Source organism: Globicephala melas, chromosome 9 (genome assembly GCF_963455315.2).
Source record: "Globicephala melas chromosome 9, mGloMel1.2, whole genome shotgun sequence".
NCBI lineage: Eukaryota > Metazoa > Chordata > Mammalia > Artiodactyla > Delphinidae > Globicephala > Globicephala melas.
Genome location: NC_083322.1, coordinates 66491872 through 66504386, shown reverse-complemented (window position 1 = coordinate 66504386; position 12515 = coordinate 66491872). Strand labels below are relative to the sequence as shown.

Genomic DNA, 12515 nt, shown 5'->3' with positions numbered 1-12515 from the left:
CTAGCCTCTGTCCCATCATTTCTGTGTCACCAGGTCCACTCTTTGATTCTTTGGCTGCCTCTTCTGATTGTTTACTGCATGTCTGTAAACAATCTGCTTTGCTGTAATTTTTTTGACTTCATAGTTTTAGGTATATTCTACTTAATTTATGCTATGGAAAGTGGTTTTTAATACTCTTACATTACTCCATTTAACTCTTAATAATAGTTAATATGTACTGAGTGATTTTTATGTGCCAGGTAACATTCTAAGCATTTTGTGTACATTGATTCATTTAGTCCTTACAAGAAACCAATGAAATGGACACTATATTAAAGTCTCTATAGTATTTTTTTTAATGGAACTTTATTTTATTTATTTATTTATTTTTGGCTGCCTTGGGTCTTTGCTGCTGTGCGTGGGCTTTAGTTGTGGCGAGCGGGGGGGCTACTCTCCGTTGTGGTGCACGAACTTCTCATTTCAGTGGCTTCTCTTGTTGCAGAGCATGGGCTGTAGGCACGTGGGCTTCAGTAGTTGTGGCATGCGGGCTCAGTAGTTGTGGCTCATGGACTCTAGAGCACAGGTTTAGAAGTTGTGGCGCACGGGCTTAGTTGCTCCATGGCATGTGGGTTCTTCCCGGGCCAGGGGTTCAACCCCTGTCCCCTGCATTGGCAGGTGGATTCTTAACCACTGTGCCACCAGGGAAGCCCAAAGTCTCTACAGTATTGGTGAGGGAAATTAATTATAGTCATCTGCCCAAAGTCTTCAGATAGGAAGTGGTGGACCCTGGCAGTCTGATTTTTAACCAGTATGCTGTTCTGCTTCTGAAGAAAAATTTTATTTAAATCAATATAAAACATGTAATGATTGAGATTATGAAAATGTTGTCAACTGTAGAACTAAGTACTGTCACACAATTACATTCTCTTTCCTATAAAGCTTTTATAATCTCTTTTTTCTTTGTAAAATCATTATAATAATTCTAATTTTTTTAAACTACATGGTATCAATTAATCTATTATCCCCACTCCCTTCTTTATATGGCAAAAGCCCTTCCCTGCAGGTTTCTTCCTAGGTTTCTTGAAGATCTCTCATCCTGGGTCTCAGTTGGATACTCTTTTTGTTGTTGTTCTTAATAAACTTAATTTTTACAGCACTTCTAAGTTCGCCATAAAATTGAGACAAAGGTACAGAGATTCCCCATATACCTCCCACCACCCGACACACACAGCCTCCTCACTAGCAGAATTCCCCACTGAAATGGTATCTTTGATATAATCAATGAACCTACATTGACACATCATAATCATCCAAAGTCCATAGTTTGCACTAGGGTTCACTCTTGGTGTTGTTCATTCTATGAGCTTGGACAAACGTGTAATGTCTTGTATCCATCATTATAACATCCTAAAGAATATTTTCACTTCCCTAAAAATCCTCTGTGCTTCATCTATTCATCACTCTCCCCCATAAACCCTGGCAACCACTTATCTTTTTACTGTCTCCGTAGTTTTCCCTTCTCTAGACTGTCATATAATTGGAATCATACAGGATGTAGCCTTCTCACATTGACGTCTTTCACTTAATAACATGCTTTTAAGTTTCCTCCATGTCTTTTCATGGCTTGATAGGCCATTTCTTTTTAGCACTGAATAATATTCCTTTGTCTGGATATACCACAGTTTATATATCCTTTCACCAACTGAAGGGCCTCTTGGTTGCTTCCAAGTTTTGGCAGTTATGAAAAAAGCTGCTGCAGACGTCTGTGTACAGGTTTTTGTGCAGACCTATGTTTTCGTGCAGACCTATGTTTTCAACTTTTTTGGTTAAATCCCAAGAGTGAAAACACTGGATCATATGATAAGAGTATATTTAGTTTTGTAAGAAACCTCCATACTGTCTTCCAAAGTGGCTGCGCCATTTTGCATTCCCAGCACCTATGTATGGGAGTTCCTGTTGCTCCACGTCCTCACCAGCATTTGGTGTTGTCAATGTGACCCTCTGTTTTTTTAATCTTTCTTAGCTCACGCATCTGTTCTGCTGGAGAACACACTCAAAAATGTTTCAAAGGACACATAAATGGTAAACTCTCTAGAACCTTTTATGAATGAAAGTATCTTCATTGTACCCTTGCATTTAATCAATCCATTGACTAAGTATAGAATTCTAAGATAAAATTAACTTTTCTTTTGGGGTTTGAAGGTTTTTCTCCATTTTCTTCTACCACTCATGTTTTTGAGAAGCTTAATGCCATGCTGATTTTTATTTTTCTGTAAGTGACCTGTTTTTCCTCTCAGGGGGCATTTAGAATCTCCTTTATCTCACTGTGCTTTGAAATTTCAAAATAATGTGTTATTTGAGCTGGGCAGGACAGGGGTCAAAGTTTGAGAGAAGGTTCTCCAAAGCACTAATTGACACAGAAGTGCAGAGGTGGGAATTAACACGGAGTGCTTGGGAGATTTGAGTCAGCTTTCAAAACCCAGCTCTTGTACTTACCAACTTGAGTGGTGTAGTGCAAGTTACAGAACCTAAGTTTCTGTCCTGTATTGTAAAATAAGGGTGTTGACACCTACCTCCCAGGGTTGTTGAGAGGGTAAAATTAGATAATATATTTTAAAAATTATGAAAAAATGTTCTTTTGATATTAGGTATGAGAATTCCTTGAAGATAGAATAGATCCATCTTTATTCCAATCTTATCAGGATGCTTTGATAAGCACTTGCTTCGGTAGATGTGTCATTCAGGGACTGGGTGTTAAGTAGGGTGTTCCTATCACATGAGGAAGAAAAATAACTACTCTTCACAATGAAGAGTATTAGGAATAGTTGATGCTGAGAGACAGGGAGCTAGGAAAGAAAATTGCAATGAGCTGGGCCAAATACTGCTTGGAGAATGAGTGCAGGAAGACCTTCCATTCTTCCTCAATTTTAGTTGGACTAAAAGTCTTCAGAGAGAACACAAAAGTCTAGTGGGACTAGACACTGTTCACCATGTACTGTAAGATATAAACCTCTCTTCTATCCCTTTTAGGACATCGTTTTTCAATTCTATGTTCTTTGATAATATTACTTTTATGGGAGTAGACTTTTGTCAAGAGCAACTCAAAGAGCTGGATGAAACAGGTAGCATGTGAATAACGTGTATAAAGCACTTAGCATAGTACTCAGCACACAGTAAAAGCCAAATCTTGTTATTTTTATTCTTGTTATTATTGGTCATATTACAATTATGAGGTGGAGCTCTCTATCACACCATGCAACCCTGACAACGTCATAGAAACAAGAAAACTGTGCCTTATAATCCTTCATCTGGTTTCTATATGTGAAGTTTTATTTCATATTGAATAATTATAAAACTGAAATCATTTTTTTTCTGTTTATATTTTTAGATGTGTCCAATCTTAATTTGAAATAGGAAGACAGAAGTAGAAAGAGTCATGAGACTTTTGCTGCTGTTGTTTTCCAAAGGAATAGATGATAAGTAAAAATGAAGAGTTCTTAATAGAACATCATTCTAATTCTGACAGTATCTATCTTGCATTTTTAGCAATGCTCTTCGACCTTCGTACAGCCATTCCAGCTCCTGGGAGCCCCATCACCATTGCTTATGAGTGCCCACAATTCTCTCTCAATTATAATCTCAGGTTCTCTTCCAAACTAAACAGTCTTGCAAACTGCCTTGCCCATAGCTGGTGCTCCATAAATATTTGATGCATTGAGAAACAACTAAGAAGTAACTACCTGACTCAAAAAAAATGGAAACACTCAAAGAGAACCTAATGTTTGGTTCATGTTTTCAGACTGCTGAGACTTAATATAATAAAATCTTTGGGGGATAAAATCTGCTCCTTACTCCATATTGTTTTTCTTGTAGATAACAGGTTCTCAAAAAAAAGTAGTAATAAAAATATAAGGATGTGGAGTTGAAACAGGCATGTGAGTCATCCCACGCCTGGTGAGGCGCCCTTAACCAGGTTCCCCCAACACAGGCCATCTGAACCTAAATTACACTTAAGTCTCTACAGCTTTCTGAAACCTCACCTGGACTTGCTGTGACTACAGTACCAACAGTTCACCTGGACTGGAATTTTTCTCATCCTTAATGGAGTAGTTTTTGCTCTGCTCAAATATACAAAGACCTATAATTATCTGATGACATAATGTATGCAAAGAGCCTGGATACATACTAGACATCTTATGAGTGTGAGTTTCCTCCATGTAATCTCCCCTAAGAGGAAAACAGCCAATTGTTTCTCATTTTTATGAATAACAGACAGAAAGATGTAGATTGCATTTTGTACGGAAATAATGTTAAATTAAAGAAAGAGTTATGTACCTTGACCATAGGAGTGCTTAAATAACCAAGAAGATAGATTACAGATAATTTTAAAAATAGGACCATTATCCTGCTTTGAAACTATAACCTAGAATTCGAATCAGTCAGTAGTATGGATTAAGGGTCCCACTGTGTCAGGAGCACTGAATGAGATACTGTGCTATTTTTCAAAGGAATAGCAACACGTGATTTCTTTTAAAAGGGGTTGTTAATAAAAAGATAGCTATGATCACAGAAAATCCAAATAACTTAAAAAATACAAAGGGCAAACAAAATCTCATACACAATAAGTTGAGGTATTTGGGCTATGCCTTGTCATAAATTGATGCTAATCTTTTGTGACTAGAATGATATATTTCTCCCAACATCTTAACAACAATAATTTGTTAATAATCATCTTGTTTTCCAAAAGGCCCTAATATCATCATACCCTCTAAAGGATTTAGTCCAGCAACTGGGAATCAGAAATCTTTATTTTTTTACCTTAGCTACTTACATTCTGTTTGAATCTAAGGTTATGACATAAGTAATATGTGTTAACTGCCTCATCAGGTACTCATTTTAAACTAACATATTTTTATAAAAAGATTCATTTTTATTTTCAGCGTTAAAAAAAAATAGTGCCTTTCTGCTTAGCCTTGTATTTCAGCATCTATAACACTATTGAACGTGCTTGTTAAATTTCTCTTTCTTACTTGACTATAATTTACTGGGGATAGAGATTGTACTTTGTTTATTAGAGGTTCATGGTACAGTGTCTGAGGCATAGTAGGGGCTTGCTACATTTTGTGAAATGAATAAATGAGTGAATGATGGTGTATTAGGTTTTATACTCTAGAGGAGTATAAAATCAATGGCATAAGGTAGGGCGTAATTTGAAAGTGAATTATTAGGAGAGAAAATCTGGTAGATAGGTGCATTCTAGCATCTTAACTATCTGGCTATTGATTCCCCAATTCATAAGATAAGAAAAATAAAATAAAATGAAATCAGATATCCAGAGAGTTTGAGGCTGGTTTAGCCTGGTGGCCTTTTACAGGTGCAATTTATCTTTACAGTACAAAGAAGACTGAATTTTCCCAGAATAACCTGATTCCAACAGAGTTAAATAAAGAGTTGTTCATTTATCCTGATTTTTAACATAGTTCTGTCTTTCTAGACTGTGAAGTAAATCTCCATTTCCCAACAGCCCCAGTGCTGATTTTAATGATCGTGTCCACGTGACATCCACTTTTTTTTGTTTCATTGCTATTAGTCAATGACAAGTGAAGGATATTCAGTTTAACTTGAAAATGTCAGCTATGCACTTTAAGAGATATATTTTTGCAGCTTTTAATGAGGTGGTGTTTCTTTTTGAAAGAAATACTCATCTCTGATGCGGGTGCTGTGCTGATGACAACTGATATTTAATAAGTGATGGTTCTTATATTAGTCGCAGTTCTCTAAAGAAAATGTCTCAGATTGCTTTTGAAAAACTCTTAGCGTCACTAGCCCATAGGCAAGATGTGACCTTTTTATTACATAATGAGAATCATTTATTATCTTACAATGTATCTTAAAGTCACAGACAAAATGCCACTTTGATAATTGCTTTCAATTAGCTTTGAGCATAGCATATATTCATAAAATGTCTTCTCTAATTTAGGCTTGAATTAGAGAAAATTGCAGACATAATCTACTTTAAGGTTGTCTCATTTAAGGTGATTCGTAGTTTTATTTCAAAGAAATCAAAAAGAGTAGCTCTAGAACAGTCTCTCAGAATGTTTTAAGCAGGCTTTTCAATATTTGATTCTATTCTATTACCAATTAATTAACAAATTAGAAAGCTAGTTCATCATTTCTGACCTTTTATGCGCGCTAACTTTTGACTTTCATTCGTAATGATTGTTTTGAAATTAAGCCCTGCAGTTCATATTGAAAGAGAGAAACAATCTGATTAGCAGAGTAAATAAGGCTTGCCTTGATATCAAGTACATCTTGATGTTGGGCTATAACTGGGATTCTGAATACTATAATGGTGCAGCCTTTCCTATCTTAAGTAAATAATACATAACTAATGGTCAATAAATTATACTAGATAATCACGTGGCATGAACAAGGAATTTGGGGGTGTTATTACAAGAGAGGTTAGAAGTAATATGATATTTAAAATGTAGTTTCAATTAAATTTAATTTCTTGGTATCACCCTGAGCATTGGAATATAGTTTAAATACATACCTTATCTTCCTTAAAAATATTTTTGAAATAATAGAAACTCTGAAAATACATTTTACACTTGTGTTGTTTCAGTAATTCAGGGGATATTATTAACCTTAAGAGTGATTCTCAGAAATTGGTGTTGTATCTGGAGATTACTGTACCCTCTTTGTCTTTTTTTTTCCCTAGATAAAAATTATGCACAAGAACCAAGCCCCGATGCTGATGGGCCCTCCTCCAAAAACCGGGTTGTTCTGCTCCCTCATCAAAAGAACAAGAAACCGAAGCAAGGAATAATCCTGTATCTTTTCATTCTTAGAGATTTAATTAGCATAATTGGGCCATGGAACACTTATGCTGGAAATCGTTGAACAATTTCAAGTCTCCTGCTCATGCAAAATCATGGAATTGGTTTAACAGTTTTTGTTACTGAGCTAATGTAAAATCCAGCTATTAGAAAATTTAATGTCTCAGTTTTTATAAGCATCTTTGCATGAAGAAAGCAGAAGTTTACATGAAGTGATACTGCCTATTTTTGTTGCATGCATTCCCATAAATTTTTTTGTCTCCTACCCATTCCTTCTCCAATTTCCATTTACTAACCTGTAAAAAAAACCTGTATAACAAAAAAAGGAAATATCACGGGAAATGTGATTCCAGTTATTAATAAGCACTACTTAATAATGCTACAATAATCATAATTGCAGATCGCTATACTTTTCCCTTTAGAATCAAACAGTATATCAATGATCTTTGACCTGTGAGTTGAGGAGAAGCTTTTAATTGAAAGGTTTTGTTAAATAGTTGTCTACTTGCTGTATCTAAGTAGTTTTTCTTCGACATCTTGATGCTTCTGAGTGGAATTTAAGATATCAGGTATAAAGTATTCTTATGCTAAGAAGTAGGAAGTGGTTTTTAGTTTGTTTAGTTTTGTTTTTAATTCCAGACATAAGTGGAAACATATTACTTGGCAGTAAAGTATGTTAACATGGCAAGCCTTATTCCCTTCTGCATGTGAATTTAGAAGAAAATTCTTAATCACAACAGTAACCAAATAGATGTTTGAAACTATGTGCCTAATAAACTGTGTTTCCCACCAAAGATTCAGAAAAAGATGCTTTGAGAGAAATGGGTTAATGCATAATTAATTAAGCATTGTGGAGAAAATCTATGGTTCTAATGTGCAATTTTGTGATGACTAAAACTCTGGAAGAGAGTGAACTACCCATTAATTATAATTAAAATTCTCACTTTTCACAGACAATAAGCCGTACAACACAATCAAAGTTCAACGGCTGATTTCTTGCTTTTTTGGTCATTTATAGGTATAGACGTCTGTAATTTTTAATGGGTCAGTTAAGTACACTTGAGAAAGTAAATGATTGTATCAGTTCCTTTCTAGTATAAATTGATACCTGTAATAATATTGAGCTCATTGAAGTTAATCATGCATGCATTTGCACCCTCCCCCTCACCTCCTCTACTCCCATCTCTGTGACATTTCAAATATTTATTTGGAAATAACGGCTTAGATTGTTGTTAAAGTATTTCATGGCCTGGGTGGATTCTCTGATTGTTTGAAGAAATTATGGAATAGTATTTTTTTAAGTGTTTCATTAAGCCTATGATATAAAATGAAATGCTATTCTGGGCAGATTTGGTATTGTTCATTCATATTGACCTGCATCTTATCATTGTATGTTTTATGTTTTCAAACGTGCCATAAGGAAAACAAGTGCTTGAAGTGCATGATTTATTAGTTTCTCTCTCCACTCTGCATTAAAGTACTAATGATTTATCAGTTCTATTTTTCTATTGATTCATTCATCTTTGAATTACAAATAACATTTAGTGATTCTGTTGAACATAATCCTGAGCATGGATTTATGGATTTCAAGTGAAATTGCTATGACTTTCGTTCTTTGATTTGAAGACTCAACTGAATGCTGTTATGTAAAATGGCTACCCTCAAGCATTGTGCTATAATGGAAGATTATGTATAAAGCGTATTCTTTTAGTGTTCCAGGAACATTGGATGGTAAATATCAATCAACAATAAGTTTAATTGCTTTGAAAATAAAATCTTTTGAATAAATTAAGACATAATTTAACATTCTCAGGAAAATTATCATTACAATTGCAAATGTAGCAAGCAATCACTTGCCCTTGTATAATAAAAAAAAAAAGTTATTTGGCAGAGCTGTAATCAAGACCAGAAGAAATCTCAAAGCAGTAACAAATGCATTACTGATGTCATGTTACATAACACACACATTGATTTTGTGTATCTATGGTTACAGGTAATAAATATTTTCACATAAATTGACAATTTTCTACAATGGGCAGGCAGGCTTTGTGTCAAAAACATATTCAGAAGCCACTAATTACTTTACGTTCAGTACAACATACCGTTATTTCTTGGCTACCTTTTATAGTCTATAGTTTGAAGGCAGCAACAGTTTGTGAATCATTTTTAACAGTCTGTGCAATGAAAAGCTGTTGAATAGACAGTGGGATGAGAGAAATCAAACAGCCGGCCTATCAGACTTCAATCGTTGAAATAATGGGATGCAGCTTTACTTCACTGTAGCTATATCATAATTAGTGATGATCGTAGTTACATTCTCAGTCAGTAGGATTCATTGGTACCAATAATAAATGTTCAAATAGGAATCAAATTTTACTTTTCCCAACTCATTTTCTAAAGATACTGATGAGCTTGCCCTTCGAATACACTACTCCTGGGGTTTGGAAAATAGTTTTTAAAAACCTACTTTGATGGTTTTGAAATCAGAGAAGGTGTTCTCCCCATTTTTATGACAGCTTCAAGTGAAGGATATATATTTTAAGAAAAACTCCAAACTGAAAGCTCCATGGTATATAGGAATATTAAATAATGTTAGCTTTGGAAGATGGAAACTTTTCTTACGTGTGTGCGGGTGAGTGTTTGCGTTGTTGAGTCAACCTCTTTTAAATACAGCAGATGTAGTTGTACAAAGTTTTCAGTGGATGAAGCTCTTGAGTAAAAATTAAACGGGGATCGCAGGGGTCAGAGGAAAAGGGGAAAAGAGATATGTACTTTGCTAAACAGTGCCATACACTGAGGAGATAAATAGAGATTCCAGAATAAACCTGGATATCTATGCTTCTAACAGGAAAGGAGGTGTCTGTGTAGATCCAGGAATTTTAAAGGACATAAATGTATTTCTCCACTTACATGTGTGTACCATGTGTATCTGACGCTAAGAGTGCTGGTCAATTTATTGTGGCAGGAGAAAATATCTGGAAGAAAGTGAAGAAAACAGAATTTTAAAAGTTTTTATTTTTTAAACAGTTTATGTGATTATAGCCAGAATAAAGCAAAAGACTCAGATATTTAGTGTATTCTACTGCAGGGGGAAATTTAAATCCAATGAGAATTAATGAATGACATATATTTTTTTGCATTTTGTTCTTTTGTCCTTGTTTAGGAGGATGGGAAACAACTGCAGTTTTCAAGGAAGAATCTGTTTTGAATCTCAGACTGTATTCTACTTGAATAAGATGAAACTTATGTGACCCCATTCCTTTTTGTGTCAAAGTTAGTTTGTTTTTAATTGGTTATAAAAAGGACAATGTACCTTTCTTGGCACATATTAGCCCAAAGAGCTATTCAAATACACTACGTATGTTCTAAATTAAAATATTAAGCCCTTGTAATATATGTTGAGAATGTAAAGTTTAAATAAATAAATAAACAAACTTGCAGAAGAACTTTTATTTTGTGAAATGCAGAAATCACCCCTTAAATCTCTCAATTAAAGTGCATTCTATTTAAATAAAGTTTGAATAAACTCACATTTAAAGGATTCTATACATCTGTATTGTGCTTAAAAACATGGAATTCATTTCATTATACTATCTTAATTATTTTCTCAGAAAGTGTTACATACAGTATCCTGCTTTTTTGAAATAAAAATGTTAACCATTCAGTGTGTCATTTCTTACCGCCATTTTGCCCTGATTTTGTCCGTAAATGAACTCTCCAAGCAATTGACAGTCAGTCTACCCCAGTGAATATCCACTGGGGGTACCAGACAGATCACCTGTCTTTTGTCAGGGAGAAAGGAGGCTGGGTATTTGGGGGCGGAATTTGTTGTCATTAAGAATCAAAGCATTCTACTTTGTGGTGCTTTGGCCCCAAGGTGTTTCTGTGAACATTATTCCACCAATTTCAGAGATTCCAGGAATGCCAGCAAACTGGATGATAGAATCACGGGGACTGAAAGACTAGGCTGGGGGTTCTGTAAGGGCTTACATTGAATTTTCTGGATGAAACTGATCTCTGATTTTATTTTGTGTAACTGACTTCAGCAGATATCTTATGGGCACTGACTAGGTACACGGTATTTTACAAAGGGGTTGAAGAAATTAAAGAATTTTTTTAATGATACAATCCCTTCTTTAAGTGTCTTTCCATCTATTGGAAGAGTTAAGTAAATTATTGACCAAGGTAAGAACCAAGGTAAGCAAAATATGATATGTATTCAAATGAGGACAGGTGATTTGGTTGAAGGTATTTTAAAAAATCCTCTAGAGAAGGTAAATCTGTAAATGGCTTTCCAGGGTAACTAGACTTTTACATGAAGAGAGAAGGAGAAAGAAGGAGCTCCTGAATCAGAGAAGGTGAGTGAGGGCATAGGGATAGAAACCAGGTCCTGGGTGCTTCATTGCCTCAATTCATTAAAAGTTTAGGGAATTCATAAATCAGGCATTTGAATAGTGGGTTTATTTTAAATTATTAGGAAGGAGCAAGAGAAGAGGATGAAAAAGGGGGAAGCAGGGAAAAAATAAAGAAGGGAAGTAATGAAGGAGGGAGAAAGAATAAGGCAAAACCCCAAATTAGGATTAAGTGTCTGTCAATTAATTTTGCATTCTGGAAGACAGACAAAACAACAACAACTACCAAGTCTGACTTAGAAAGCCTCAAAGCAATATCTCGCCATTCTACATTTTCAGAGAGTTTTGTTAAAATAATGTAAGTAATTTTATAAACTCTAAAACTTACAGAAAACTAAAGTAATAGAGAATACTAGTGGTAAAATGTGTTAATGCTAAATGTATAAAAATTAAATATTTAGAAAACCCATGTAAAATAATACAAGTTAAAAATTCATAATATAATAATAGACTAGAATAATAGAAAAAAAATCCTAGTAGAATAATATAGTCTAACATCTTACAAATGGAAGCAGAGTCATAGCAGTTTCAAAAGTCTCTCTCTCTTACTCCATTTTTCTATCCAGATATCTAGTTGATCTCATTGAGTCAATTGCTCTAAGAAAAAACACATTCAGGGTTGACTAATGACTACAAACGTATAAAGAAGTTGTTGGAAGAGTTTGATGTTGTTCGCATGTCAGAGCACAGTTCAAGGACCAGAGTTATTCAACTAGCAACAGCTACATCAGATGAAACAAGTGAGTTGAAAATCATTGGAAAAATTTGATAGATTACTTACACCAAAATATATTCCAGGAGTAGATAGGTATTAGATAGATAGGTACATAGATACATAGATAGAAATCTTTGGAGAATTAGATATTTTCTTTGAAAAATTAAAGGGAATTTTAAAATATTTTGATCCACTCATACTTTTATATAGGTTATTAAATATTTTTAATTTCAGCCCAGGCTCATTGGCTTCTCTCTCTCCATCTATCATTTGCCTTCCCCAACCCTGTTTTACTCATTATATATGTTTCCTTATATTTACTGCATAAACATCACCTAATTTATGGTTTTAAATATACCTATACACCTAGGACTCCCTATTGTGTATCTCTAATTCAACTGTTTTTGAATTCAGTTTATATTTTTGCTGCCTATTTACTTTTCTTGAGTACGCCACAGGCGTATCGAACTAAAAGTCTCCAAAATAATACAAATCCTTTTCCACCTACTGTACAAATTTCTAGGTGAATTGCACCAGTTTGGTCTCTGAAGTGAGAATTGAGGGAAAGGC

General features: G+C 34.6%; 1 protein-coding gene across 16 annotated transcripts in view; it reads left to right on the top strand.

Annotated features, from left to right (window-relative positions):
- DGKB (diacylglycerol kinase beta) overlaps nt 1–10480 on the top strand; it is a 901775-nt gene extending 891295 nt beyond the window's left edge. For 15 of the 16 annotated variants that reach the window (XM_060304680.1, XM_060304683.1, XM_060304681.1 and 12 more), the window contains one exon: nt 6701–9711. In XM_060304680.1, coding sequence (XP_060160663.1) covers nt 6701–6882 — 182 coding nt within the window. In that variant the 3' untranslated portion in view covers nt 6883–9711. Of the gene's footprint in view, nt 1–6700; nt 9712–9981 lie in introns of those variants that run through there. The other variant, XR_009565105.1, reaches the window with a different exon arrangement.
- Nucleotides 10481–12515: the final 2035 nt, after the last annotated feature.